At 58.0% G+C, this 27,664-nt stretch overlaps 3 protein-coding genes across 5 annotated transcripts in view; 2 read left to right on the top strand and 1 right to left on the bottom strand.

The window, feature by feature from the left end:
- The window catches only part of LOC123375580 (bromodomain-containing protein 8-like), a 31,425-nt gene extending 26,738 nt beyond the window's left edge, over positions 1-4,687 (top strand). Inside the window, exon 7 of the mRNA XM_045026584.1 lies at positions 2,833-4,687. Coding sequence (XP_044882519.1) covers positions 2,833-3,067 — 235 coding nt within the window. The 3' untranslated portion in view covers positions 3,068-4,687. The remainder of the gene's footprint in view (positions 1-2,832) is intronic.
- Positions 4,688-5,353: 666 nt separating this feature from the next.
- On the top strand, positions 5,354-8,619 carry NHP2 (NHP2 ribonucleoprotein). Its single transcript, XM_045025982.1, has 4 exons — positions 5,354-5,542; positions 5,938-6,007; positions 6,297-6,402; positions 8,115-8,619. Exons 1-4 carry the CDS (start codon positions 5,398-5,400, stop codon positions 8,238-8,240), a joined length of 447 nt encoding a protein of 148 aa, XP_044881917.1. The 5' UTR covers positions 5,354-5,397; the 3' UTR covers positions 8,241-8,619.
- A 3,393-nt stretch (positions 8,620-12,012) lies between these two features.
- RMND5B (required for meiotic nuclear division 5 homolog B) lies at positions 12,013-26,334 on the bottom strand. 3 transcript variants are annotated; one of them, XM_045025980.1, is made up of 10 exons: positions 26,317-26,334; positions 18,466-18,617; positions 17,260-17,405; positions 15,196-15,336; positions 14,699-14,799; positions 13,937-14,103; positions 13,607-13,772; positions 13,424-13,526; positions 13,187-13,341; positions 12,013-12,731 (listed from the first exon to the last, which is right to left on the bottom strand). In XM_045025980.1, exons 2-10 carry the CDS (start codon positions 18,605-18,607, stop codon positions 12,668-12,670), a joined length of 1,185 nt encoding a protein of 394 aa, XP_044881915.1. In that variant the 5' UTR covers positions 18,608-18,617; positions 26,317-26,334; the 3' UTR covers positions 12,013-12,667. The 3 variants fall into 3 exon arrangements, with proteins under 3 accessions (XP_044881915.1, XP_044881914.1, XP_044881916.1); XM_045025979.1 differs by lacking the exon at positions 26,317-26,334 and adding an exon at positions 26,048-26,139; XM_045025981.1 differs by lacking the exon at positions 26,317-26,334 and having other exon boundaries at positions 12,014-12,731; positions 17,260-17,454; positions 18,466-18,600.
- Between the last annotated feature and the right edge of the window lie 1,330 nt (positions 26,335-27,664).

The following is a 27,664-nucleotide window of genomic DNA, read 5'->3' as shown; positions in this document are numbered from 1 at the left end:
ACATAACAGGTCTAGATTTCTAAAAAAATATACATTTTAAAAAAAAGTATTTAATTTAAATTGACTTTTGAAAAGTAAGCCATCATGGGGTAAGAGGAAAGTCCTCTCATGGATCAGTAACTGGTTTAAAAGATGGGAAACAAAGGGTAGGAATAAATTATCAGTTTTCAGAATGGAGAGAGATAAATAGTGGTATCCCTGAGGGGTCGGTACTGGGACCAGTGCTGTTCAACATATTCATAAATGATCTGGAAAAATGGGTAAACAGTGAGGTGGCAAAATTTGCAGATGATACAAAACTATTCAAGATAGTTAAGACCCAGGCAGACTGCGAAGAATTACAGAGGGATCTCATAAAACTGGGTGACTGGGCAACAAAAATGGCAAATGAAATTTAATGTTGATAAATGCAAAGTAATGTACATTGGAAAACAATCTCAACTATACATACAAAATGAAGGAGTCTGAATTAGCTGTTAACACTCAAGAAAGATCTTGCAGTCATTGTGGATAGTTCTCTGAAAATATCCACTCAGTGTGCAGCGACAGTCAGTGATTCCCAACATTCTGTTTGCTTTTTTAAAAAGAACAGGAGCACTTGTGGCACCTTAGAGACTAACATTTATTTGAGCATAAGCTTTCGTGGGCTACAGTCCACTTCATTGGATGTAGCCCACGAAAGCTTATGTTCTTTTTGCAATACAGACTAACACGGCTGCTACTCTGAAACCTTTGCTTTTTTAAGAAAGGGATAGATAATAAGACAGAAAATATCATATTGCCTCTATATAAATCCATGGCACATGTACACCTTGAATACTGTGTGCAGATCTGGTTACCCCATCCCAAAAAAGACATACTGGAAATGCAAAAGGTACAGAGATGGGCAACTAAAATGATTAGGGGTATGAAACAGGAGAAGAAATTAAAATGACTGCGAATTTTCAGCTTAGAAAAGAGACGACTAAGGGGGGATATGATAGAGGTCTACAAAATCTTGACTGGTGCGAAGAAAGTGAATAAGGAAATTTTATTTAGTCCTTCACACAACACAAGAACTAGCAGTCACCCAATGAAATTAATAGGCAGCAGCTTTTAAAAAAAACAAAAGGAAGTATTTCTTCACACAATATAAAGTCAACCCAGGGAACTCTTTGCCAGGGGATGCTGTGAAGACCAAAACTATAACAGGATTTTAAAAAGAACTAGATAAATTCCTGGAGAACAGGTCCATCTGTGGCTATTAGCCAGGATGCGAGGGATGCAACGCCATGCTCTGAGTGTCCCTAGCCTGTTTGCCAGAAGCTGGGATTGAGCAACAGGGGATGGATCACTTGATGATTCCCTGTTCTGTTCATTCCCTCTGAAGCACCTGGCCTTGACCACTGTTGTAAGACAGGGTACTGGGCTATATGGACTTATGTAAAAATTCTTATGTAAAAATTAATTATAATAAAAATGTTTAGTACAGAAACGCCCCAACATAATGACCTCCCAAGACAGCAACAATGTGAGATAACAACCTTGGCAAATACTGCATTTTAAAAATCTTGGCCTACTGGGAAACATATTTATATAAGTTTCCATTCCCAGTCACAAATCTAGCATTCTGGAGCAAAGTGACTAAAATATAGTCCAACAAACAAATGTTTATTTAACATGCCCCTCGCTTTTCCCTCCACCGCACCCCACTCACTGGTGTTGTCCTTGGTCAGTGGAGACTCAGAGTTCAGAGGTGCTTTCACGTGAGTTCACCTTCCAGGTGGGGGACAAAAAGGCAGAGTTCGCTCTGGCCATGGCTGTTCGTTGTGCCACCGTTCACTCCACCGCTCTGTTGCCAATGGCCCTGCACAGCCACCTTCTGCTGTCACCTACCACTGTGACCTCTGCGAGTTGGTCTCTTGAGGTTCCACCAGCTCTCAGTGATTTCAGCTGAGCTCTCAGTGTGGGAACCTCGCTGCTAGTGCAGTCTGGGCTGTCTCTTACACAAAAACACTGTACCCACAGGAACTCTGTCCCCACAACAGGACTAAGCACTTAGACCTGATTGTCAGTGATTTCAGCTGCAGTGGTCACTTAACAGAACAAAAGACTATCTATGGAGCCTAATCAGCTCTGTCTTTAAACAGTGGAGAGGGCCAGGTCCCCACCCTCTCTCTTGATGCCTTCAAATCATCACAGGCTAAGTACAGTTCTACTGCCCTTTACTCATACAATAAGAACATTTCATCCCCCCTTTCCCCCCCACATTCAAGTGGTTTGTAACCCAACCCCAGCCAAAAATCTATCACTTGGACAACACAGCTCTGTTTGCTGGATACCTAGGTAGATTAGGTGTGAATGTAAATATAACCTGGCCCTGAAGCCTTAGCCCCCAGCTCATCACTAGCTGTCAGGGAGAGCTCATTTAGACTTTGCTTACAAATCATCATTTGAAATTATTAGGTTGACCAACATCACCGAAATGAATGCACTGACATCATAAAAAACAGCTGTATAAGGAAGCAAGGAAGCTAGTCTATGTTCATACTTTTCAAATCTATTATACTTTTTCAGATACACATATTTTATCATACACTGTATAAGCTTTTAAAGTGTGTATTAATGTTTCAGTTTAAATTCAGATTTCCAAACAGTCACTAAATTGGTATGTAACTAGCTCACAAAACTGGGGGGGGGGTGTTGGGAAAATTCAGGGGGGGTGTAGGGAAATCACTGGTTGCAGGGAGACAAAAACGAGGCCTCCATCTCAGGGAGAGAGTGCCCACCCCCATCCAGGCAGGTTAGGGGAGTCCTTAGGTATGTACAGTTGAGTTTCATGCCTCCTTCCAGACCCATGGATTTAACCAACATAAAGAGGCGCCTCTCCAAGGGCCAGATCTGGACCACAGCCCAATTCCAGCGCGACCTCATGCTGATGTTCCAGAATGCAGTGATGTATAACAGCTCTGACCATCACGTGCACCGCATGGCTGTGGAGATGCAGCGAGACGTCCTGGAGCAGCTTCAGCTGCTGGGTGAGGCCCTCCTGTGCTCAGAGGAAAGGCTGGGCTTTAGGAGGCAGTAGGGAGACGGTCAGATGAGCGGCCTGTTTTGGGGAGTAATACCCTCCCCCAGCTGTTCCAAACCCTGTTCCCCTGCCCTGTACTAGCAACAATTTCTCACAGTCCATGGGAATGGCAGCTATTGCGCCTTGATGCCAGGAAGCTGGATTAAAAAAACTAAATGCAATTTCTAGATTCCTGGGGCCTCCTCTGCCCTGGAAAGGACATCCCCTTCCTTGGCTTGGGGTGGGGCCAGGCACACACTCCCTGAGCTGGATGCCTCCTTCCTTGGCTGGGGTGGTGGTGATGTTCCCAAGGTTTGGGGACCTTTCCCAGGCCAGTAAAGAAAGATGCTGTCCCCAAAGGTGTATAGCCCTTGGTCCCTTTAAGAGTTCCTGTGACGGAGTCTGTACCTCTGTCCCTAATTCATTGTTTAGCACAGTGGAGAATGGGAGGGTGTATTGAAGATGATGTCAATCTGCATAGGTGAAAGGACAATACTGAAATTGGCTGAGGCAGAGCTGTGCAGACTGTTTGTGAAATGCAGGCTCTGCATAAGGTCATTTAAGCCTTTGAAAGGTGGCTGTTATGGCTTTTTGTTTCTACAGTGTAATCCCTGTAATGAAGACATGAGGGGAAACAGCTACAAGGCCTTTAAAAATCTGTTTAATCTGAGGTCACACACACTAATGTGCCTTAATCATAATCATATGGCTATTGCATGATGTCACCACAGGGCAGAGTTAAGGTTGTTTAATGGTGCATTTCCATCCCTTAACACATTTGGATTTAAGTGTACTCTAAACTTGAATTTCCTGGATTTGTAATGTTTGGTTTGGGGATTGTTACAACAGCTCTGTAAATGTTCTTACCCTTCCATCACTGATATGTATGCTTGTTTTTAACTGCATTTTTGGCTTGGAATCTAGGTCATTTTGTAAACACAGGGCAAAGCCACCCTTTTCTCTACTTTTAATAAATCTTGTGTGTGAAGTTGTGGTAATCTCACACAGTTGTCCCCAGAAAGAACTCCTTAACTACTACAGGGGAAAGTTTCTGGAACCCACATGCCCCTCAGTCTCAGCCCAGAGGTCCTATCCCAGCCAGCTACTGCCATAGAATCATAGAATATCAGGGTCAGAAGGGACCTCAGGAGGTCATCTGGTCCAACCCCCTGCTCAAAGCAGGACCAATCCCCAGACAGATTTTTGCCCTCAAGGACTGAGCTCACAACTCCAGGTTGAGCAGGCCCATGCTCAAAACAGCGAGCTAGCCCTCCCTTGCCTTAAAGTAAAGTGGAATAGTTTCAACAGGCAAACTCGAGAGAGCTCCCTCTTCAAAAAATAATTCAGCACTCATGGGCCAGCCACACTACTAGGAACACACGGTGAGATTTGACCCTGCTTCGCAAACACCCCAGGCCAACACCCAAGCTGGCAAGGCACTCTTGAAATGCCCAAGGAAGGGAGAGGGGCTTTGCAGTGCCTCAGGGCTCGTTCCCTGCCTTGTTCTGTCCTCCCTGCAGGTGCGGAGGAGCCAGAGAGGCTGGGCTGGGCTGACAAGCTGGAGTCCAAACTTGATGCCTGAATTCTGGTGAAAAGCCTCGCTGGTGCCCAGAAGTTAGGGAATGTGGCCCTGTTCTAGAGTCCCTCATGGGCTGGGGCCGCTCCCTGCCCCCCGCCGGGCCTGGGGCCACTTCCCGCCGGGCCTGGGCCCACTTCCCGCGGAGCCTGGGGCCGCTCCCTGCCCCCTGCCGGGCCTGGGGCCACTTCCCGCGGAGCCTGGGGCCGCTCCCTGCCCCCTGCCGGGCCTGGGGCCACTTCCCGCGGAGCCTGGGGCCGCTCCCTGCCCCCCCCCGGGCCTGGGGCCACTTCCCGCGGAGCCTGGGGCCGCTCCCTCCCCCCCGGGCCTGGGGCCACTTCCCGCCGGGCCTGGGCCCACTTCCTGCGGAGCCTGGGGCCGCTCCCTACCCCCCCCCCCCCGGGCCTGGGGCCACTTCCCGCGGAGCCTGGGGCCGCTCCCTGCCCCCCCCCGGGCCTGGGGCCACTTCCCGCGGAGCCTGGGGCCTCCCCGGGGCCTCCCCCCGCGGGGCGCCGGTGGCCCGGGCTGGGGCGGGGGCGAAGAGGCCCGAGACACGCGCGCACACGCGGCTCCTGCAGGCGCGTGTCTCTGACGATAGCGGGACGGTCACGCGCCTCTTTCCCTTCCTGCTGGCGGGGCACGTGGGGGCCAGGCCGCCTCCGCGAGGGGCGGGGCAAGCAAGGGGAGGGTTGTTATTGGCTGGGATGGAGTCGGGCGGAGCCTGTAGCCAGGTCCTTCCCAGGGCGCCCTGCGGGCCGCGTGTCTGTCCATCATGGCTCGGGAGAAGCAGCCGGAGCCGGGGCCCGAAGTGGCGCCGGAGCGATCGTACCAGGAGCTGCTGGGGAACCTGAACCCGGTCGCGCGGCCGCTGGCCTCCCGCAAGCTCACCCGCAAGCTCTACAAGTGCATCAAGAAAGGTGGGGCCGGGAGCCCGGCCCGGGAGCGAGGGGACAGGCCTGGGGCCGGGCAGCCCTTGGGGGGGGGGGCAGCCGGGAGCCCGGCCCGGGATCGAGACACGGGCCTGGGGCCGGGCAGCCCTTGGGGGGAGCAGGGAGCCCGGCCCGGGGACGAGACACGGGCCAGGGGCCGGGTAGCCGGGAGCCCGGCCCGGGGACGAGACGCGGGCCAGGGGCCGGGTAGCCGGGAGCCCGGCCCGGGGACGAGACGCGGGCCAGGGGCCGGGCAGCCCTTCGGGGCGGGGGCAGCCGGGAGCCCGGCCCGGGAACGAGACACAAGCCTGGGGAGCGGGCAAGGGGCCGGGAGCCCCGCTGAGCCCGAGCTGAATTCTGATGGCCTCTTATTTCTCTTCCAGCGGCGAAACAAAAGCAGATCCGGCGGGGAGTGAAGGAAGTTCAGAAATTCATCAACAAGGGCGAGAAAGGGTAAGAACCCACTAGCCCAGCTACAGCCACCCCCTGCGCTCCCCAGGAGCTGAGCGGCTGCAGGAGCTGACAAGGCAGGCGCTGTCCGGGTACTCGGCTCTGACAGCACCAGCCTTTAGCACTTCGCCCCGTGTCCCATGGCCAGATATGCTTTTCTGAGACAGCAACAGCGCTGACCCTGGCTCCCTTTGTGACTAATCACCACCTCCTCAGCCCTTCCTGGCTTTCAGGTGCCGGTTCCCATCTCCTGCTACAGCTGCTGATAGGTCGCCTCTCTCTGCCGTTTCAGGATCATAGTCCTTGCTGGAGACACGCTGCCTATTGAAGTTTATTGCCACATCCCCGTCATGTGTGAAGACAGGTCCCTCCCCTATGCTTACATCCCCTCCAAGTCGGTAAGGTGGGGAGGAGGGGGGCTCTCTGGGGTTGGGGGAATCACCCCTTCTTGGGCACCAGGAGGGCATGAAACAGTCTAGCAGGATAACAAGTTATGGCTTAGGTGGTGTCTCCTTTACCCCCTCCCCTCTACCCCCCTTTCTCTTTCTGGTGCTAAGAAACTCTTGCCCAGGGCATAAAACCCAGGTCTTTGCTGCTGTTCCCCCACAGCTCCCTAAAATCACCCATTTGAGCTAAGGGATCCCTAGCAGTGACACTCTACAGCAGAGTTGGGCAAACACTTTGGCCTGAGGGCCACATTGGGGTTGCAAAACCTGTATGGTGGGCTGGGTAGGGGAGGCTGTGCATCCCCAAACAGCCTGGCCCCTGCCCCCATCCACCACTTCCCCCCCCCCTTATTCCCTGCCTGACCCCACCCCCTATTAAACCTCCCCACCCCCTGGTCCCTTTCCCCTGACTGCCCCAACCCCTATCCACCCCCCACCCCCTGACAGGCCCCCTGGGACTCCCATGCCTATCCAATGGCCCCTTGTTCCCTGTCCTCAAACTCTCCGCTCCCATCCAACTGTCCCATGGCTGCCCCCCAGGACTCAGAGCTGCAGAAGCTCGCAGCCCAGCCGGAGCCAGCCGCGTTGCCCACACAGGACAGCAGGGGAGGGGCCGGGGGCTAGCCTCCCCGGACGGGAGTTCAGGGGCCGTAGTTTGCCCACCTCTGCTCTATGGGCTGTTTGTCATCCTGCTTCAAGGGTGAGGTTGAAGGGGGGACACTGCCTACCACTGAAGCTGTTATTTTGCCAGAGGTAACACAGCCAGGCACGTGATTTAAGCTGTCTGGGTAATACTGTGACATGTGCTCTAGTCTATGGGCCAAAGGAGGCGTTCGCCTTCGGTCCTAAAGCATTATTTGCCCAGCTGCAGCCAGGAGATATCGATGTTCCGTTCTCATCTGGCAGCTCCTTTAAACTGTCCAAATAACACAACAAAAAAACCCCAAGGGGAGCCCTACACAATCGTCTCTGAGGGGGTGTCTCCAGCTGACCTCCTTAGGGCTTGAACCTGCCTTCGACCTGGCAAGACATTGGCCCTGCTGACTTTGTGCCCTCCTTGCAGAGCACAGCGGGTGTTCCTGGATCAGCAAGGAGAGGCGTGGGGGAAGATAAGTCCCTCTAACACAGCGGACCCCCAAATGGGGGTCGTGCCCTGGCAAGCCCTACTGTGCAACGGATGCTGTCTTGCTCTGCACAGCATGACCTCGCCTCTGTTGTGTGTGCAAGGTCACGATGCATGGATGATGCCATTTTGTTCTATGAAATAGCATCCTCGACACAGCATGACTTCACATGCCGCACAGCTACGAGGTCACGCTGTCTGGAGGATGCCATTTTATGTACTCGGTGCCCTCCGGGGTCCCAGGAGGAAATAATTCAAATGGGGTTGTCCCACAAAAAGTTTGGGAAGCCTTGCTCTAACCTGGGGGGTGCGGGAGGGGAGAGACTGCTCAGCTGTGGGAAGGTTGCTTTACAATCTGGTTCAGTGACTTTGGGGCAGGGGCGCCATATTCTCCCCTGTGGGGTGGAGTGCAGGGGTTTGCTCTCCCCCCAGAGGAGTGGTGTAGGGTTCCCACTCCCCCCCCAGTGGGTGGGGATGTCTGCTGATGGAGATCACCTGCAGCTTTCCTGGGCATGCCTGATAGCCTCTTCCTCTTGTTCAGGATCTGGGAGCAGCTGGAGGCTCAAAGCGCCCAACCTGTGTGATAATGATCAAGCCACATGAGGAGTACCAGGAGGCATATGAGGAGTGTTTGGAGGAGGTTGGGTCCCTTCCTGTCCCACTGTGAAGGACCTGGGGAGTGCCTGCGCTGGAGCTTCTGGCTGGCTGGGCCTGCACTGCCCCAGCAACATTCGCTGGCCTCCGAGGACTTTACAAAATGAAATGTGAGCTGGTCCTGCAGCGACTTGCTGGGTGCTCAGTGTGGCGGGGAGGGGGGCTGCATGGACTCTGGGTTTTTTACCTTTAACCAAAAAAAATTGTTCTGAAATAATTGAGTAGCAGCTGCTGAGGGTGGGGGCAGATGGTGACTAACCTCCCCCTTGAAGGGAGCGGGAGAGCAGGCTTCCTGGACAGGCTAGCATTCCTGTAGGGGATGAGCCCAAGCCATGAGCAGCAAGTCAGACCTGTGCTGTGGTGGATGAAATAAATGTATTTGTACAGCTGTTTGCTGGGGTTGTTACTAAAGTCGCTGTTGGAGGCACCTTGGCTTTAAGGCTACATTCGGAGCATGAGGCTGATGTGCCATCACCAGCAGGGCTGGGCCTGAAGGCTGGATAATGGAAAGTGGGGGAGGAACAGGGATGACTGTGTAGAAATGACAGTGACAGCTCAGAAACCGCCTTCTTTCTGGCCCACCAGCATTCGCCCTGGAATAAATAGAGGCCCTTGCACTAGGTGCCGAAGGGGCTGGTGTCCCTTTCAGTCAAGCCCAGACCCAGCTAGGTGGGAACCATTGTGCTTGGGCCTTGGCCCTGTGGTAGGAGCCTGGGCTAAATGAACAAGAGACTACAGTGAATTCGGCTAAATGAACGTAGGGCAGGACCCAGGCCACCTATTGCAACATGCACTCCCCAACCATGGCGCATGGCTGACTGATGGCCTCTCTCTGCATCAAAAATATCAGCCCCCTGTGTGCTTCCTTGTGGGAGCTCATCTCTCCAGCCCTTGGACCAGTCCCCCCAGCCCTTGGTTATGCCCAGCCTGCTGAGGGGGGTGGGGAGGTATTGAGGACTCGTACACATTTCTTCTCCCCTCTCCTCCTGGTGGGGAGATGGCTCCAGTATGTGGGATGTCTGACAGGCAGTGAGGCTGGAGTCTCAGAGCTGCAGTCAGCCACGCATGAGGTGATTGTGCAGCATTGTCGCATGCGTTGATTCTATCCTAGTTGGTGCAAAAAAACCCTCCACCCTTTCCTGCCACCACCCCGGTGTGCCCCATTGCTGTGCTGGCCGGGGCTGTGGGCAGCCTGGAATGATGACGAGTTACAACCCACCCCAGCCTCTCATTCAGCTGGGCCTAGCAGCAGATTTCCTCGCTGAGGGCTGCTGAGCCCAGGGGTGAGGTACTGACCAGCTACCGGGAACCTCATACCCTGGAGCAGCAGGGAGCTGCTCCGTGTGCCTGGAAGCGCTTCAGACACCACTCTGAGCCGGATCTGAAAGCCACTAGGGCAAATAACAAGGATGAGCAACCAACTGCTCTGCTCTTAGCAGCAGGTACTGGCAGCTATCCTGGCTGTACAGGCTGGACTCCAGCTATCACTGCCAGATATGGGTGAGGGGAGACAGGGCTGCAGAGCTACTGCTGCGTCCACACCAGGCTCGCAGCCCAGTCTCTGTGGCCAGGCCAGCCTTGCCCCCAGAATAGCCCCAGCACCCTGAGCTCTAGACTAAATCTGCCAGGTGTAGCCATCATGCCCTACTTCTGTACCCTCTGCAGCCTTGGAGCCTGCCTCTGGAGCCCAAGCCAGGGCACATGCAGGCTGCAGCTTCCCAGGGCTGTAGAACGTTTCTGTACAGAGCTCAGTGCAGCTGCAGCACTCAGGCGAACTTAACCCTTGGTCTAGATGCAGCTAGGTCACCAGAAGAATTGTTCCATTAACCTAATTCCTGCTGCCCAGGGAGGTAAATTAGGCAACAGAAAAACCCTGCCCTTGCTGTAGGACGTGCCTACGTTATGGTACCACTGCGGCACAGCCCTTTACCTTGATACCGTCTGCTCATCAGCAGGGCAGCCCCTGTGAGCTGGGAGAGGTAGTGGCAGCTGCAGCGCTAAACATCCATGGAAATGCTGTGCCTGGAGGCGAAGCCCCGGCTGTACACACTGCATCCCATGCAGAGCGTGGGGCAGGCAGGAAAGGGGTGCATAAATAATGAAAATGTTTGAGGCTCAGTGTGTCCCTAGGAAACGAGCTGTTCAGGCTAAGAACATAGCGACGGGGAAACAGGAATTTGTCACAGGACTGTAATTTTAAGTTAGTCCTGTGAATAAACGCTCAAAGACTAGAGTGTCCCGCTTGTAACAAAAAGCGAAGCTGTGAATGATCACTAAGCATGATGGCTCTGACATCTCAAGCAGCAGAACATACACAAAAGAAGCCTAAAGAAAGAGCATGTGACTGAATACCACAGTGAAATCAGCAAGGCAGAAGGTCAGAAATTAAAATTGGGCGGGGGCAGGAAATGATGTCAGTGGCCAGGGATTCAGGCACCATCTGCAGAGATGCTTCTAAAGGAGGGCTGGGTGTGGCAGGGGCCTGACTGGGTGTCAGTCTTTATGCATGCAGGGCTGTGACAGCTGCAGAGACACTCTGGCGTATGGATGTACATGATTTCACTACTTCCTCTAGTGTTGTAGCATCAAAAGTAGAAACTGACCCTGATTGCAATACACATAAAGAGGCTTGAAAAGCATCACCAAGGATACAGAAGCCTGAGGGGGACCCAATCACACTCTTCAAAGCTGTGAAGGGCTGTTATGAACAGGGATCAATTGTTCTCCACGTCCACTGAAGGGAGGACCACAAGAAATGGCTTAATCTGCAGCAAGGGAGATTTAGGTTAGATATTAGGAAAAACTTTCTAACTAGGCTTCCAGAGGAGGTTGTGGAATCCCAGCATTCGAGGGTTTTAAAACCAGGTTGGACAATCCCTTGCCAGGGATGGTCCAGAGTTACTTGGTCCTATCTCAGCGCAGGGGGTTAGACTTGATGGCCTCAAAGTCCCTTCCCTCCTCAAATTTCTCTGATTCTTCGGAATACTCAGCAGCTATGGGACAAAGGACAACTAAGGAGTCTGGGAAAGGGAGGTGAAGCCTGCCCCAGTTAAACACAACGATTGGTGAGAGATGGGCACTGGCCAGTCAAAGCACCAGCGACCAAAGAGGAGTCACCTTAGTCAGACTCAGGGAGCACAGACAAAGGCAAAATCTTACCCCAGAATTGTAAGCATCTGCCACGAGACCCGACAACGTGGCCACGACAAGTGAAGTGAGAGCAGACACAAGATGGAAACAAGCCACAAACTGAGCATGAGGTGGACCAGTCTTACAGATCTGGGCTTGCCCAATGAGGCTGCAGATGGGGACGATTGCTGAAATGCCTTGGGGGCGGATTGAGATGTATTAAGTTGTGTTAAAGCAACCCAAAGGTGGTTACATCAGTTACTGTATTGGTTGCAGTTTAAAGAGAACTGCTTTAGTTCTGTAAAGGGATCTAAAAGAGGGACCACGTGCTATTGAATAAGTTCCCCGTGATCTCTCCAGCTGGGGAAGAACCAAAGGAGCCTAGGACAGGGCAGTCACACTAGAACATGTGTTACCTGGTTCTGTTTAGAATAAAGGGTTTATCTCAATACTGGTCTGCTTGTCATAAAGCTGCTACCCCACCCAGGCTTAGTGTCCTGCAGCCCCCATGTGCCCCCCCCACCTCACCCCTCCATTTTTCAGATCTTCCCCCTCACTTCTGTGCCCTATTTCGTAGGCTGATGCAGGGCAGGCGGGAGAACAGTCCCAGAGAGGGACATAGCTGCAGCCCCCACACCAGAAAGCATGCCCCCTCTTGCAGTGGGGTTCATGTCATCTTTGGCCCCAAGCTGTTAAGGACCCAGCCCTCCCGTCTCCCAGGTTAAATCTGACCAAGGAGCTCGGAGAGCAAGGGGGAAAGGCTAACAGGCTTTATTTTCTGGAATTTATAAAATGGCTCCAGGCAGCTCCCGCTTTAATATTTACAATGCAAAAAGTATCAGTAAATGCCCGAGGGACTGTACAGCCCTGGCAGAGGGCTAGGAACGCTCCAGTAGCCATGCTCGAGGCCAGGAGGGGCTCTGCCTATTACTGAGCAGACAGATGCTGCCCGGAGAGTGGGAGCGCAGAGAGCAGAAGCCAGATCACTAGGAGAGCACACACTGAGGCAGCACAGTCTCCCAGAGCTCACAGCAGCAAGCACATCACGCTGCCGCTCTGCCATTTCAGCTCCCTTTCTCGGAGGGTGGCTCAGGCTCAGGTCCCACTGCTCTGGACCTTGCACTACTTCGGCAGAAGGAAGGGACCCCAGTGGGGCTGCAGTGGACACAGCTGCTCTCAGACCCTCAGCCTAACAGGCAGCCCAGGCCCTGCTGTGGCAGCACCACCGCCTCTCGCACTGCGAGGGTGGGACAGGCCATCTAAGGGGAAGAGCAGTGACCTATTGCCACAGCCCTTCCAACCCCACCAGCGTCAGAAGATGATGCGCTTCCCATCAGCCGGGTTCTGCTCCATGGGGCAGTAGGGACACTTCAGCCTGAGGAGAGATTGAGACAAAGGCATCAGGCAGGAAGGCCATGGAACCGAGAAAAGGGCAGAGCTCTGGGGCACTGCAGCGGAAGTCTGCCCCTCCCGGCACAGTCCAGCCCCAAGGCTCAGTCTAAGGAAGGCCTGGGACTGGCCGTAGGCAGGCAGCAGCACTGCTTGTGCACCCTGCTTCCCAGCACCAGAGATAACAAGCCCTGCTTATCAGCATCCACGGCACCCAGCCCGTTCCGGCTCACTGCTACCCGCAGCACCCAGCTGCAGGAGAGCAGGGGAGCTCAGGAAAGCCATCTGGCCCAGACTAGCACAGGCCACAGGATCTTCAGAGCACTCACACTCCCGGGCACCGGGCTGCATCACACAAAGTGATGCCAGGCGAGGGCCAAGCCTGCAGGGTGGAGGTGGGGCAGGGTCCACAGCCTGAGCATGTCAAGAAACCAAACTTACTTCCCCCCATTGATGAGCTTGTTGAGCGCATCCCGGGAGATGACGTGCCCACAGATGAGTTTGATAGGCGGATTGGAGTCGGTCGTCTGCTGGCGAAGGATGGGACAGGCAAACACTGAGTGGTACCAGCACTTCATGCCCAGCTCAATTTCAATCTGCCAAGAGAGCGCAGGGAGGTCAGCCCCGCTGCCCTGCCCTGCCCCGCCCCGCCCCGCCGCCCCACGAGATGGCACTTACAGGCAGCTCATCCTTGTGGCTCCAGACACCCGTGCACTGTCTCTGCTCAATCACTGCCTTGATGTTCATCAGCACGGGCAGCGCCACACATCCAGATGCGAAGCTGCGTGAGAGGGAGAGGCCTTAGCACTTGGTGGTGGTGCAGCTAAGGGGGGACCCCGCAGGCCCTGGCCTGGGGCTTACCTGACACTGAGAGGGGATTCCACCGAGAGCCCCAGCAGGGCACAGGCATCGCGGGTGAAGGTCTCGCAGATCTCTGTCCAGTGTCGGGCATCCAGCAGGTGGCAGTACGGGGAGTTCTCAATGCCCAGGGGCAGGTACACCAGGCTGCCCATCATGACCTGGATCTCTGAACAACACAACACCCTGGTTGGGTTCAAGAAACAACACAGCCACAGCCCCCCACCCTGTCCTGCCAACTGGCCAATGCCTCCAGTACGGGGCTACCCAGCCGGGCAGTCCCGTGCCCCACGAGGGAGGCCAGTGGCAGGGCCCCACCTGGCACAGTCTCACCTCGCTGGTGCAGGTGGGCAAAGGGCTGGAAGTGGCGAGCATAGCTCAGGGCCTCCAGCTGCTTGTCAGGGCCGCCAGCCAGGAGCCAGATGAAGTGGAGACGATGCAGCTTGAATTCCAGGGAGCTGTTCAGCTCCAGCAGACGCTGCCTGTTTGAGATTGCCCAGCTGGATAGGAAAGACAGGGGCAGCTAAGTCCTGGCTATCCTTGGGAGGTGGGCCAGGACAGCCAGGAAGCTCTCCCTGATGCCCAACCTGACAAGATGTTAGTCTATAAGGTGCCACAGGATTCTTTGCTGCTTCGATGAGGATGGGGTTATTCCCGTTCCTGGAGACTGTTTTGTGTGAAATGCCCCTGGCAGGGATGGCCTAGAGGGCTCCTTTCCCTCCAGTGTCTATAATTCCAGGGACTGCCCAGGTAGCTGGGGTGGAAAAAGGACATAAGTGGCTCATGGGCAAGAGGGAGCGTGTCAGGCCCTGCAGATGGCGCTGCCCCAGGAGGGCTGCTCAGGCTTGTAGGCCACATTCCGACAGGGATGCAAGGTGCCAGGAGCATGCTCTAGCCGGCAGGGTGAGTGCGATCATCACACGTTAGCTGGGGTGCACCGGGCTCTCCCTTGACCAGCCAAAGCACCCCATAGCCCAACCCAGACTCGGTGCATGAGTCAAGCAGAAGGGGAGGGGCCACTTTCAGTAAGGATGGGGAGGCTGTGGGCGAGGAGGGGCACTGGATGCTCGGCGCTCCCAGATGTTTGGTTCTTACTCCAGAGCAGGACGCAGGTCCTGCTCGTGCAGCGCTTCCAGGATCCGGTTCAGCTCCAAGAACGGCTGCTTGAAGTCCAAGTCCACATTCAGGGTGGACTCCTGTGGAGAATGAGAGCCCGTGGTCACCTCCCACCATCCTCTTGGGGAGGGCGGCATGCACCGGGGTGGAGGGGTGGTGCCAGGAGAGGCTCCCCAGCCAGAGGTGGGCGAGGTTTCCTACCCTGCATGATGGAGAGAGGCCCCTCATCTTGGAGCATAGAGCACATGCAGGGGAGCAGCAGACTTGGCTGCTGCAATTCGGTCCCTGCAGAGCTGGGCAGGGCCTCATACCAACTGGCCTGGGTCAGCTAGAGGTGCGGGCCTGGAGCGAACCTAATGCTGAGTAAGGCCACAGCACTCCTGGTCCCCCCTGCCCCAGGGAGGCCACAACTCTCCCTCACACAATGCTGCTGTGTGGCAAGGTAGCACCAGTCTGGTGACCGGCAGCCCTGGTACCTGGGACAGCTCCTCCGCCACACTCAGCATGCCCTGCTGGTACAAGTGCTCCACAATCGCCATCTGCAGAATCTGCTGCTGCTTCTCCCGCGACTCCCAGACCGAATCCGAGACCACGCTGCAGAGCTCGGCATCGAAGTTCTGGGAGATGAATGAGAGGAATCAGTGGTGCCCCTGAGAATGAGGGGACGGCCCCCCCATCTATTACCTCCTGGCCTGATCACATGCTCTCAAACAAACCCCCTGCAGCTGCCTGCAAAGCCACCCCACAACAGCACCCTCCCACCCAAACCACTACGGCCCTTGCATGGAGCTGCATTCAATTGGCTGGCTGGATCACAGCCTCAGAGCCACAACAGCTCATTTCTGAGTGGGTGGCGGCACAGTAGGAGGAGGTCATGACACTCTGTACCTCAAAGCAGCACCCTGGACCCCCCCTATTCACCCCATTATATAATTATGATCTATTTCATACAAAGCATGCCATGTAAGGAATCATATGAAAGGTCATGATCTGCAGAAACTCATTGTTCTGTCCAAATATGTATGCTGTTAGTGTGTACGAAGTAGTGAGATTTTGCTGTATGGTTGTTGCTAGTTCTCTAGTGACAACAAAGGAGGTGATCCCCACCCAGGAGGGTGTTAAGTGATGATTAAACAGCAGGGGAGTTGTAAACAAGGGATTTACAATGCTGTAAGAGGGCTGCACAAGAATCACACAATGGGAGATTGCTCAACTCTGTGACTCAGCAAAACCCACCTGGGCTGATGTTTTCCAGGCACATGGACTGAGGATATAAAATAGGGGACAGCGGCATCATGCCTTTCGCCTCCCCCACCAAGAACCCTGGGAAGACAAAGGGTATGGCTACCCTTGCAGCTGTACAGCGCTGCCGCGGGGGCGCTTTGAAGTGCGAGTCTGGTTGCGGTGCTGCAGGTACTCCACCTCCCCGTGGGGATTAGCTTCCAGCGCTGGGAGACGCGCTTCCAGCTCTGGGGCACTGTTTACACTGGTGCTTACAGCGCTGTAACTTGCTGCGCTCAAGTGGGGGGTGAGTGAGAAAGTTGCAGTGCTGTAAAGCACCAGTGTAGCCAAGGCCAAAGACTTGAACTGAGGAGACTGGTCCCAGGCTTAAAGGGGAAGCCTGTGTATTAAGAACTATAACCTATTTGCAACATCCAGTGGGGTGAGAAAAACTGCTTCATCCAAATACTGCCTAATGTAATAAAGTTTAAGATTTAGACTGCACACTTATCTTTTATTTCTTTTGGTAACTCTCTGACCTTTTGTGGCTACCACTTAAAATCTCTCTGTAGTTAATAAATCTGTTTTATATTTTACCTAAAACAGTGTGTTTCAATTGAAGTGCTTGGTAAATCTCAGCACAGTTTGCAAAGGCTAGTGTCTGTCCTCTCCACATCGAGGGAGGGCGGACTGGATCATAAACGTACACTGGTCAGGGTTCTGACCAGGGCAAGACGGAACAGCTCTGGGGTGCAAGGCTGGGGTCTTGGAAGATTTGCTGGTGCCTTTCTCCATGTGATTCATGAGTGGCTCAGGGAGCATTCATGCAATTTAGCTGGGCATGGTGTCCACATGCTGTTGTACTGAGTGATAACAGCACCTGGAGGGGTTTGCTGCTTTTCACTAGCAAAGCATTGTGAGAGACAGCCCACTTTGGAGAGTTAAGGGGGCACAGCAGTACCCCAGTTCCAAGCTGTACTCCGGGGATCCCGTCACAGAGGTGGAATGTGAGCTCCTTAGGGCCAAGAACACGTCAGCACAGGAGGGCCCCAATCCTGACTGCAGTACATATAACAGGCATGAACACACAGGAGCAGGCGACGCTCAGGACCATAGAAAGCCCAACACCATGAAAACTGGCTCCCACCATGATGCCACTGGGCACCAGCAGATGAGGGAGACCTTGGGGGAAATCTCCCCATGCTCCAGCCTGCAGAGGGCCAAAGAACCAATGGGAGTGAAAGCCATCACTAAGGCAGGGATTCTCATCTGGGGCCCTGGGACCAAACCCTGGACTCTAGACAAAAGGGAGTACTCACCCTATCGATGGCTTTGCCCACCCTGGAGACACTGCTGTGAATATCTTTATGGTCCGAGGCCAGTTTCTGCACCGTGTCTTTGATCTTCCGACAGCACTGGGCCATCACCAGGGAGAGCGTGGCGGAGAGCGGTGCCCCCTGCAGGGCTGCAGCAGAAAGGGTCTTCAGACCTAGCTGCGGGGACTAGCCAGGAGCCTATTCCAGGAAGTGCAAGTCCCTTACTGCCAAGGCTTTGCACCAGAAAAGCAGTAGCTTTGAGCTACATCTGCCAAACTCTGCACCATGCACCAGAACTCCCCCTCCCCCGCCAGAACAATGAGCCCTTGCGCTAGGCTTCGGTGTGACTTCCGTTTAACTGAGACACCTCTAATCCACCATGGAGTTTGGGCAACTGCTCCCCGCGGCAGGACTGGGATCTGGAGCAGCCTGAGCGTCCAGGGGCCAGAACACAGAACCCAATGGGAGCACCTGGAAACGGCGGGTGCAGCTGAGGGCTTTTACCAGTGCTGGTCTAGACCAGGGGTGGGTAAACTTTTTGGCCCGAGGGCCACATCGGGGTTGCCCAACTGTATGGCGGGACGGGTAGGGGAGGCTGTGCCCCCCAAACAGCCTGGCCCCGCCCCCTCCCACTTCCCACCCCCTGACTTCCCCCCTCAGAGCCCCCCATGCTCCTTGTCCCCTGACCACCCCCTCCTGGAACCCCATCAAACCCCCCTGACTGCCCCGACCGCTATCCACACCCCCGCCTCCTGACAGCCCCCCCAGGACTCCCACCCTCTATCCAACCGCGTGGCTGCAGGGGAGGGGCCGGGGACCAGGCTCCCCGGCCGGGAGCTCAGGGGCCAAGCAGGACGGTCCCGCGGGGCATAATTTGCCCACGTCTGGTCTAGAGCAACTGCCTCAGATACTCAATAGCACCCTCTGCAGGCAGATGCCTCACAAGCTCCCGCCCAGACAGAAAGCTCTGCCAGGATTCCGCCCCCCAAGAGCAGGCGTGTCTCCACACTGGCCTACAGCCCCCCTGGCCAGACGGGGGCTGAGCAGAGAGAAGTGCGGTCAGTCTCCATCCATAGATCTGCCGCCAATGACCACCCCGCCTGGACACGGCGCTCTGCCCCTAAGCACCAGGCTGCGGGTTGGGACCAGGCCCGGCTCCAGGAGGAGCTGTGCTGCGTCACTACATCATGCGGGCGAGTTGTGTGGTACCTGCGCTGCCGAGCTCCTGGCGCAGTTGGCTCACGTAACAGAGCAGCTCCTCCAGGCTTTGCTCACAGTGCTGCCCATAGCTCAGGAACTTGTGCAGCACTTTGTCCAGCTCTCGCTCCACACAGGCGCACAGCTCCATCATCTGACGGACCCTACAGGGGGAATGCACAACACAGGCACACAGCTCCATCATCCGACGGACCCTACAGGGGGAACGCACCACACAGGCGCACAGCTCCATCATCCGACAGACCCTACAGGGGGAACGCACAACACAGGTGCACAGCTCCATCATCTGCCGGACCCTACAGGGGGAACGCACCACACAGGCGCACAGCTCCATCATCCGACAGACCCTACAGGGGGAACGCACCACACAGGCGCACAGCTCCATCATCCGACAGACCCTACAGGGGGAACGCACCACACAGGCACACAGCTCCATCATCTGACGGACCCTACAGGGGGAACGCACCACACAGGCACACAGCTCCATCATCTGACGGACCCTACGAGGGGAACGCACAACACAGGCGCACAGCTCCATCATCCGACGGACCCTACAGGGGGAACGCACCAGACAGGCGCACAGCTCCATCATCTGACGGACCCTACAGGGGGAACGCACAACACAGGCACACAGCTCCATCATCTGACGGACCCTACAGGGGGAACGCACCACACAGGCACACAGCTCCATCATCTGACGGACCCTACAGGGGGAACGCACCACACAGGCACACAGCTCCATCATCTGACGGACCCTACGAGGGGAACGCTCCATCATCTGACGGACCCTACAGGGGGAACGCACCAGACAGGCGCACAGCTCCATCATCCGACGGACCCTACGAGGGGAACGCACCACACAGGCGCACAGCTCCATCATCCGACGGACCCTATGAGGGGAACGCACCACACAGGCGCACAGCTCCATCATCTGACGGACCCTACGAGGGGAACGCACCACACAGGCGCACAGCTCCATCATCTGACGGACCCTATGAGGGGAACGCACCACACAGGCGCACAGCTCCATCATCTGACGGACCCTACGAGGGGAACGCACCAGACAGGCGCACAGCTCCATCATCTGACGGACCCTACAGGGGGAACGCACCACACAGGCGCACAGCTCCATCATCTGACGGACCCTACGAGGGGAACGCACCAGACAGGCGCACAGCTCCATCATCTGACGGACCCTACGAGGGGAACGCACCACACAGGCGCACAGCTCCATCATCCGACGGACCCTACGAGGGGAACGCACCAGGCGCACAGCTCCATCTGATGGACCCTACGAGGGGAACGCACCACACAGGCGCACAGCTCCATCATCCGACGGACCCTACGAGGGGAACGCACCACACAGGCGCACAGCTCCATCACCCGACGGACCCTACGAGGGGAACGCACCACACAGGCACCCAGCTCCATCATCCGACAGACCCTACAGGGGGAACGCACCAGACAGGCGCACAGCTCCATCATCCGACGGACCCTACGAGGGGAACGCACGACACAGGCGCACAGCTCCATCATCCGACGGACCCTACGAGGGGAACGCACCAGACAGGCGCACAGCTCCATCATCCGACGGACCCTACGAGGGGAACGCACCACACAGGCGCACAGCTCCATCATCCGACGGACCCTACGAGGGGAACGCACCAGACAGGCGCACAGCTCCATCATCCGACGGACCCTACAGGGGGAACGCACCACACAGGCGCACAGCTCCATCATCCGACGGACCCTACGAGGGGAACGCACCAGACAGGCGCACGGCTCCATCATCCGACGGACCCTACGAGGGGAACGCACCACACAGGCGCACAGCTCCATCATCCGACAGACCCTACGAGGGGAACGCACCACACAGGCGCACAGCTCCATCATCCGACGGACCCTACGAGGGGAACGCACCACACAGGCGCATAGCTCCATCATCCGATGGACCCTACGAGGGGAACGCACCACACAGGCGCACAGCTCCATCATCTGACGGACCCTACAGGGGGAACGCACCAGACAGGCGCGCGGCTCCATCATCCGACGGACCCTACAGGGGGAACGCACCAGACAGGCGCGCGGCTCCATCATCCGACGGACCCTACGAGGGGAACGCACCACACAGGCGCACAGCTCCATCATCTGACGGACCCTACAGGGGGAACGCACCAGACAGGCGCGCGGCTCCATCATCCGACGGACCCTACAGGGGGAACGCACCAGACAGGCGCGCGGCTCCATCATCCGACGGACCCTACAGGGGGAACGCACCAGACAGGCGCACAGCTCCATCATCTGACGGACCCTACGAGGGGAACGCACCAGACAGGCGCACAGCTCCATCATCTGACGGACCCTACAGGGGGAACGCACCACACAGGCGCACAGCTCCATCATCCGACGGACCCTACGAGGGGAACGCACCAGACAGGCGCACAGCTCCATCATCTGACGGACCCTACGAGGGGAACGCACCACACAGGCGCACAGCTCCATCATCCGACGGACCCTATGAGGGGAACGCACCACACAGGCGCACAGCTCCATCATCTGACGGACCCTACGAGGGGAACGCACCACACAGGCGCACAGCTCCATCATCTGACGGACCCTATGAGGGGAACGCACCACACAGGCGCACAGCTCCATCATCTGACGGACCCTACGAGGGGAACGCACCAGACAGGCGCACAGCTCCATCATCTGACGGACCCTACAGGGGGAACGCACCACACAGGCGCACAGCTCCATCATCTGACGGACCCTACGAGGGGAACGCACCACACAGGCGCACAGCTCCATCATCTGACGGACCCTACAGGGGGAACGCACCACACAGGCGCACAGCTCCATCATCCGACGGACCCTACGAGGGGAACGCACCACACAGGCGCACAGCTCCATCATCCGACGGACCCTACGAGGGGAACGCACCACACAGGCGCACAGCTCCATCACCCGACGGACCCTACGAGGGGAACGCACCACACAGGCACCCAGCTCCATCATCCGACAGACCCTACAGGGGGAACGCACCAGACAGGCGCACAGCTCCATCATCCGACGGACCCTACGAGGGGAACGCACCAGACAGGCGCACAGCTCCATCATCCGACGGACCCTACGAGGGGAACGCACCAGACAGGCGCACAGCTCCATCATCCGACGGACCCTACGAGGGGAACGCACCACACAGGCGCACAGCTCCATCATCCGACGGACCCTACGAGGGGAACGCACCAGACAGGCGCACAGCTCCATCATCCGACGGACCCTACAGGGGGAACGCACCACACAGGCGCACAGCTCCATCATCCGACGGACCCTACGAGGGGAACGCACCAGACAGGCGCACAGATCCATCATCCGACGGACCCTACGAGGGGAACGCACCAGACAGGCGCACAGCTCCATCATCCGACGGACCCTACGAGGGGAACGCACCACACAGGCGCACAGCTCCATCATCCGACGGACCCTACAGGGGGAACGCACCACACAGGCGCACAGCTCCATCATCCGACGGACCCTACGAGGGGAACGCACCACACAGGCGCACAGCTCCATCATCTGATGGACCCTACGAGGGGAACGCACCACACAGGCGCACAGCTCCATCATCTGATGGACCCTACAGGGGGAACGCACCAGACAGGCGCGCGGCTCCATCATCCGACGGACCCTACAGGGGGAACGCACCAGACAGGCGCGCGGCTCCATCATCCGACGGACCCTACGAGGGGAACGCACCACACAGGCGCACAGCTCCATCATCTGACGGACCCTACAGGGGGAACGCACCAGACAGGCGCGCGGCTCCATCATCCGACGGACCCTACAGGGGGAACGCACCAGACAGGCGCGCGGCTCCATCATCCGACGGACCCTACAGGGGGAACGCACCACACAGGCGCACAGCTCCATCATCCGACGGACCCTACGAGGGGAACGCACCAGACAGGCGCACAGCTCCATCATCTGACGGACCCTACAGGGGGAACGCACCACACAGGCGCACAGCTCCATCATCCGACGGACCCTACGAGGGGAACGCACCAGACAGGCGCACAGCTCCATCATCTGATGGACCCTACGAGGGGAACGCACCACACAGGCGCACAGCTCCATCATCCGACGGACCCTACGAGGGGAACGCACCACACAGGCGCACAGCTCCATCACCCGACGGACCCTACGAGGGGAACGCACCACACAGGCACACAGCTCCATCATCCGACAGACCCTACAGGGGGAACGCACCAGACAGGCGCACAGCTCCATCATCCGACGGACCCTACGAGGGGAACGCACCACACAGGCGCACAGCTCCATCATCTGACGGACCCTACGAGGGGAACGCACCAGACAGGCGCACAGCTCCATCATCTGACGGACCCTACAGGGGGAACGCACCACACAGGCGCACAGCTCCATCATCCGACGGACCCTACGAGGGGAACGCACCAGACAGGCGCACAGCTCCATCATCTGACGGACCCTACAGGGGGAACGCACCACACAGGCGCACAGCTCCATCATCCGACGGACCCTACGAGGGGAACGCACCACACAGGCGCACAGCTCCATCATCCGACGGACCCTACGAGGGGAACGCACCACACAGGCGCATAGCTCCATCATCCGACGGACCCTACGAGGGGAACGCACCACACAGGCGCACAGCTCCATCACCCGACGGACCCTACGAGGGGAACGCACCACACAGGCACACAGCTCCATCATCCGACAGACCCTACAGGGGGAACGCACCAGACAGGCGCACAGCTCCATCATCCGACGGACCCTACGAGGGGAACGCACCAGACAGGCGCACAGCTCCATCATCCGACGGACCCTACGAGGGGAACGCACCAGACAGGCGCACAGCTCCATCATCCGACGGACCCTACGAGGGGAACGCACCACACAGGCGCACAGCTCCATCATCCGACGGACCCTACGAGGGGAACGCACCACACAGGCGCACAGCTCCATCATCCGACGGACCCTACGAGGGGAACGCACCAGACAGGCGCACAGCTCCATCATCCGACGGACCCTACAGGGGGAACGCACCACACAGGCGCACAGCTCCATCATCCGACGGACCCTACGAGGGGAACGCACCAGACAGGCGCACAGCTCCATCACCCGACGGACCCTACAGGGGGAACGCACCACACAGGCGCACAGCTCCATCATCCGATGGACCCTACGAGGGGAACGCACCACACAGGCGCACAGCTCCATCATCCGACGGACCCTACGAGGGGAACGCACCAGACAGGCGCACAGCTCCATCATCCGACGGACCCTACGAGGGGAACGCACCAGACAGGCGCACAGCTCCATCACCCGACGGACCCTACAGGGGGAACGCACCACACAGGCGCACAGCTCCATCATCTGATGGACCCTACGAGGGGAACGCACCAGACAGGCGCACAGCTCCATCATCCGACGGACCCTACGAGGGGAACGCACCAGACAGGCGCACAGCTCCATCATCCGACGGACCCTACAGGGGGAACGCACCACACAGGCGCACAGCTCCATCATCCGACAGACCCTACGAGGGGAACGCACCACACAGGCGCACAGCTCCATCATCCGACAGACCCTACGAGGGGAACGCACCAGACAGGCGCACAGCTCCATCATCCGACGGACCCTACAGGGGGAACGCACCAGACAGGCGCACAGCTCCATCATCCGACGGACCCTACAGGGGGAACGCACCACACAGGCGCGCGGCTCCATCACCCGATGGACCCTACAGGGGGAACGCACCACACAGGCGCACAGCTCCATCATCCGACAGACCCTACAGGGGGAACGCACCACACAGGCGCACAGCTCCATCATCCGACGGACCCTACGAGGGGAACGCACCACACAGGCGCGCGGCTCCATCACCCGATGGACCCTACAGGGGGAACGCACCAGACAGGCGCACAGCTCCATCATCCGACGGACCCTACGAGGGGAACGCACCACACAGGCGCACAGCTCCATCATCTGATGGACCCTACAGGGGGAACGCACCAGACAGGCGCACAGCTCCATCATCCGACGGACCCTACGAGGGGAACGCACCACACAGGCGCACAGCTCCATCATCTGATGGACCCTACAGGGGGAACGCACCAGACAGGCGCACAGCTCCATCATCCGACGGACCCTACGAGGGGAACGCACCAGACAGGCGCACAGCTCCATCATCCGACGGACCCTACGAGGGGAACGCACCAGACAGGCGCACAGCTCCATCATCCGACGGACCCTACGAGGGGAACGCACCACACAGGCGCACAGCTCCATCATCCGACGGACCCTACGAGGGGAACGCACCACACAGGCGCACAGCTCCATCATCCGACGGACCCTACGAGGGGAACGCACCAGACAGGCGCACAGCTCCATCATCCGACGGACCCTACAGGGGGAACGCACCACACAGGCGCACAGCTCCATCATCCGACGGACCCTACGAGGGGAACGCACCAGACAGGCGCACAGCTCCATCACCCGACGGACCCTACAGGGGGAACGCACCACACAGGCGCACAGCTCCATCATCCGATGGACCCTACGAGGGGAACGCACCACACAGGCGCACAGCTCCATCATCCGACGGACCCTACGAGGGGAACGCACCAGACAGGCGCACAGCTCCATCATCCGACGGACCCTACGAGGGGAACGCACCAGACAGGCGCACAGCTCCATCACCCGACGGACCCTACAGGGGGAACGCACCACACAGGCGCACAGCTCCATCATCTGATGGACCCTACGAGGGGAACGCACCAGACAGGCGCACAGCTCCATCATCCGACGGACCCTACGAGGGGAACGCACCAGACAGGCGCACAGCTCCATCATCCGACGGACCCTACAGGGGGAACGCACCACACAGGCGCACAGCTCCATCATCCGACAGACCCTACGAGGGGAACGCACCACACAGGCGCACAGCTCCATCATCCGACAGACCCTACTTTGGGAACGCACCAGACAGGCGCACAGCTCCATCATCCGATGGACCCTACAGGGGGAACGCACCAGACAGGCGCACAGCTCCATCATCCGACGGACCCTACAGGGGGAACGCACCACACAGGCGCGCGGCTCCATCATCAGATGGACCCTACAGGGGGAACGCACCACACAGGCGCACAGCTCCATCATCCGACGGACCCTACAGGGGGAACGCACCACACAGGCGCACAGCTCCATCATCCGACGGACCCTACGAGGGGAACGCACCACACAGGCGCGCGGCTCCATCACCCGATGGACCCTACAGGGGGAACGCACCAGACAGGCGCACAGCTCCATCATCCGACAGACCCTACGAGGGGAACGCACCACACAGGCGCACAGCTCCATCACCCGACGGACCCTACAGGGGGAACGCACCAGACAGGCGCACAGCTCCATCACCCGACGCCCCGGGGGGGGAGCGCCCCCCGCCAAGCCCCGGCTCCCCCCCGCCGAGCCCCCGGCTGCACGCGCTGCCCCCCCCCGGATCCCGAGGCCGCCGGGCACGGCCCGCTCCGCTCACCCGGCGCCTGGGCGGCTTCAGCCCAGCGCTTCCGGCAGCTGCCGAGTCCGGGGCCGGACTGTCCCACTGCGCGGCAGGATCCCCCTCCCCTGAGTCGCGCAGTGGTAGGTTCCTACGGCAGCCGGCGAGGGAGGGGGCTAGACTGGCCCATTACTGCGGGAGGGGCTCACCACGGCGCCCCCTGGTCTCCCGAGCTTGGTACTGCCCGTCCACAGTGCGGGCAAACCATCCTCGCCGGGCCGGGGGAAGGGGAGGGCGCTGGAATGTACCATTTCCTGGGTGTTTAGCCCGAGATTCCTGGCTGCCCGGGCGTCCAACCTGCCGTGCAGCGCGCGGCTCCTGGCGGGGGGGGGGGTCGGTGCGGGGGGGTCAGAACTGTGGGGGGGTTGGTACTGATGGGAGGGAACGGTGCGGGGGGGGTCAGTGCTGGGGGGAGGGAACGGTGCGGAGGGGTCAGAACTGTGGGGGGGGGTTGGTACTGATGGGAGGGAACGGTGCGGGGGGGGTCGGTGCAGGGGGGGAGGGAACGGTGCGGCAGAACTGTGGGGGGGTTGGTACTGATGGGAGGGAATGGTGCGGGGGGGGTCGGTGCAGGGGGGGAGGGAACGGTGCGGGGGGGTCAGAACTGTGGGGGGGTTGGTACTGATGGGAGGGAATGGTGCGGGGGGGGGTCAGTGCTGGGGGGAGGGTGTCAAGGCCCAGGCGGCCTCTGCTCCTGGGGAGGGAACAAAGCCTGGTGGCGGGTAAGCACCTAGCAGCGAATCCACAATCCCCTTTGTGATCTCATGTCCTTCGTCCTGTGCCTGGAGTCGGGGTGTCCCTGCCTCCGCCCCCCCACCCGTGCTCCCTGCCTCAGGCCTACAGCACAGGTGCTGCAGCTGCACTCGGGGCTCTAGCCTCATGCCAGACCCTGGGGAAGGGTGAGCCAGTGACCAGGGTTCGCGGGGCCCAGGTGAACACAGGAGCTGGTCAGGGGCCCAGGATTCTGCAGTGAGCGCACCTGTCAGCTCAGCGCTTTGGGCTGCTAGGCCACCCCAAGGAAGCACTAATGGCTGCTCTGGGGGCATGCACAGCTTGAGCAAAGCTGCAGCTGCCAGTGCCTCAGGGGGCTGCACATGCTGCTGTCTGAGCACCAGCCCACTGAGGGGCCCAGATGCCTGCACTGACCCTCCTGGCCAGGAGCAGGCATGGAGTGGCATATGCAGGTCTGGGTATGTTTTCAGAGAGGAGACATGCAGCATCCAGGCTGGAGGGAGCAGGTTAGCAGCTTGGTTCAGTGACAGGAATATGACTTCACATCTCCACCAGCCATAGCCCTACCTGAGTGGGGAGGGGAGTTGCACAGGAGCTAGACAGGGGTGTAAGTAGGAGCAAGGGGCTGGAATCAGGCAATAGAGTGGTCAGGCTGAATAGCAGGAAAAAACTGACCCTGCCCTTGAGCCGGCTCCTGCAGCACTGGCATGTTTCAGTTAACTTTGGGCCAAGCCCTGTAGAAGGCACTGCTGCCCTGGCCACACCAGCTGCATTCATGCCTCTCTTCCTACCTCCCTAAGGGGGGAGCATTTTGCTGGGGCGGGTTGGAAAGGGCTCCAGAGGGTCCCTTTGGTTCAGTGATGG

This window comes from Mauremys mutica, chromosome 8 (assembly GCF_020497125.1).
Source record: "Mauremys mutica isolate MM-2020 ecotype Southern chromosome 8, ASM2049712v1, whole genome shotgun sequence".
NCBI lineage: Eukaryota > Metazoa > Chordata > Testudines > Geoemydidae > Mauremys > Mauremys mutica.
The sequence above is the reverse complement of the archived record's forward strand: the minus strand, read 5'-3'. Positions and strand labels throughout refer to the sequence as shown.

Coding starts and splice junctions, on each gene's coding strand:
- NHP2 (XM_045025982.1), top strand. CDS start 5,398: ATGGCTCGGGAGAAGCAGCCGGAGCCGGGGCCCGAAGTGGCGCCGGAG. Junction 5,543..5,937: donor CTACAAGTGCATCAAGAAAG/GTGGGGCCGGGA, acceptor TTTCTCTTCCAG/CGGCGAAACAAAAGCAGATC. Junction 6,403..8,114: donor CTTACATCCCCTCCAAGTCG/GTAAGGTGGGGA, acceptor CCTCTTGTTCAG/GATCTGGGAGCAGCTGGAGG.
- RMND5B (XM_045025980.1), bottom strand. CDS start 18,607: ATGATGGAGCTGTGCGCCTGTGTGGAGCGAGAGCTGGACAAAGTGCTG. Junction 14,104..14,698: donor GACCTGCGTCCTGCTCTGGA/GTAAGAACCAAA, acceptor TTTCCTATCCAG/CTGGGCAATCTCAAACAGGC. Junction 13,773..13,936: donor TGCCCACCTGCACCAGCGAG/GTGAGACTGTGC, acceptor TGTGTTGTTCAG/AGATCCAGGTCATGATGGGC.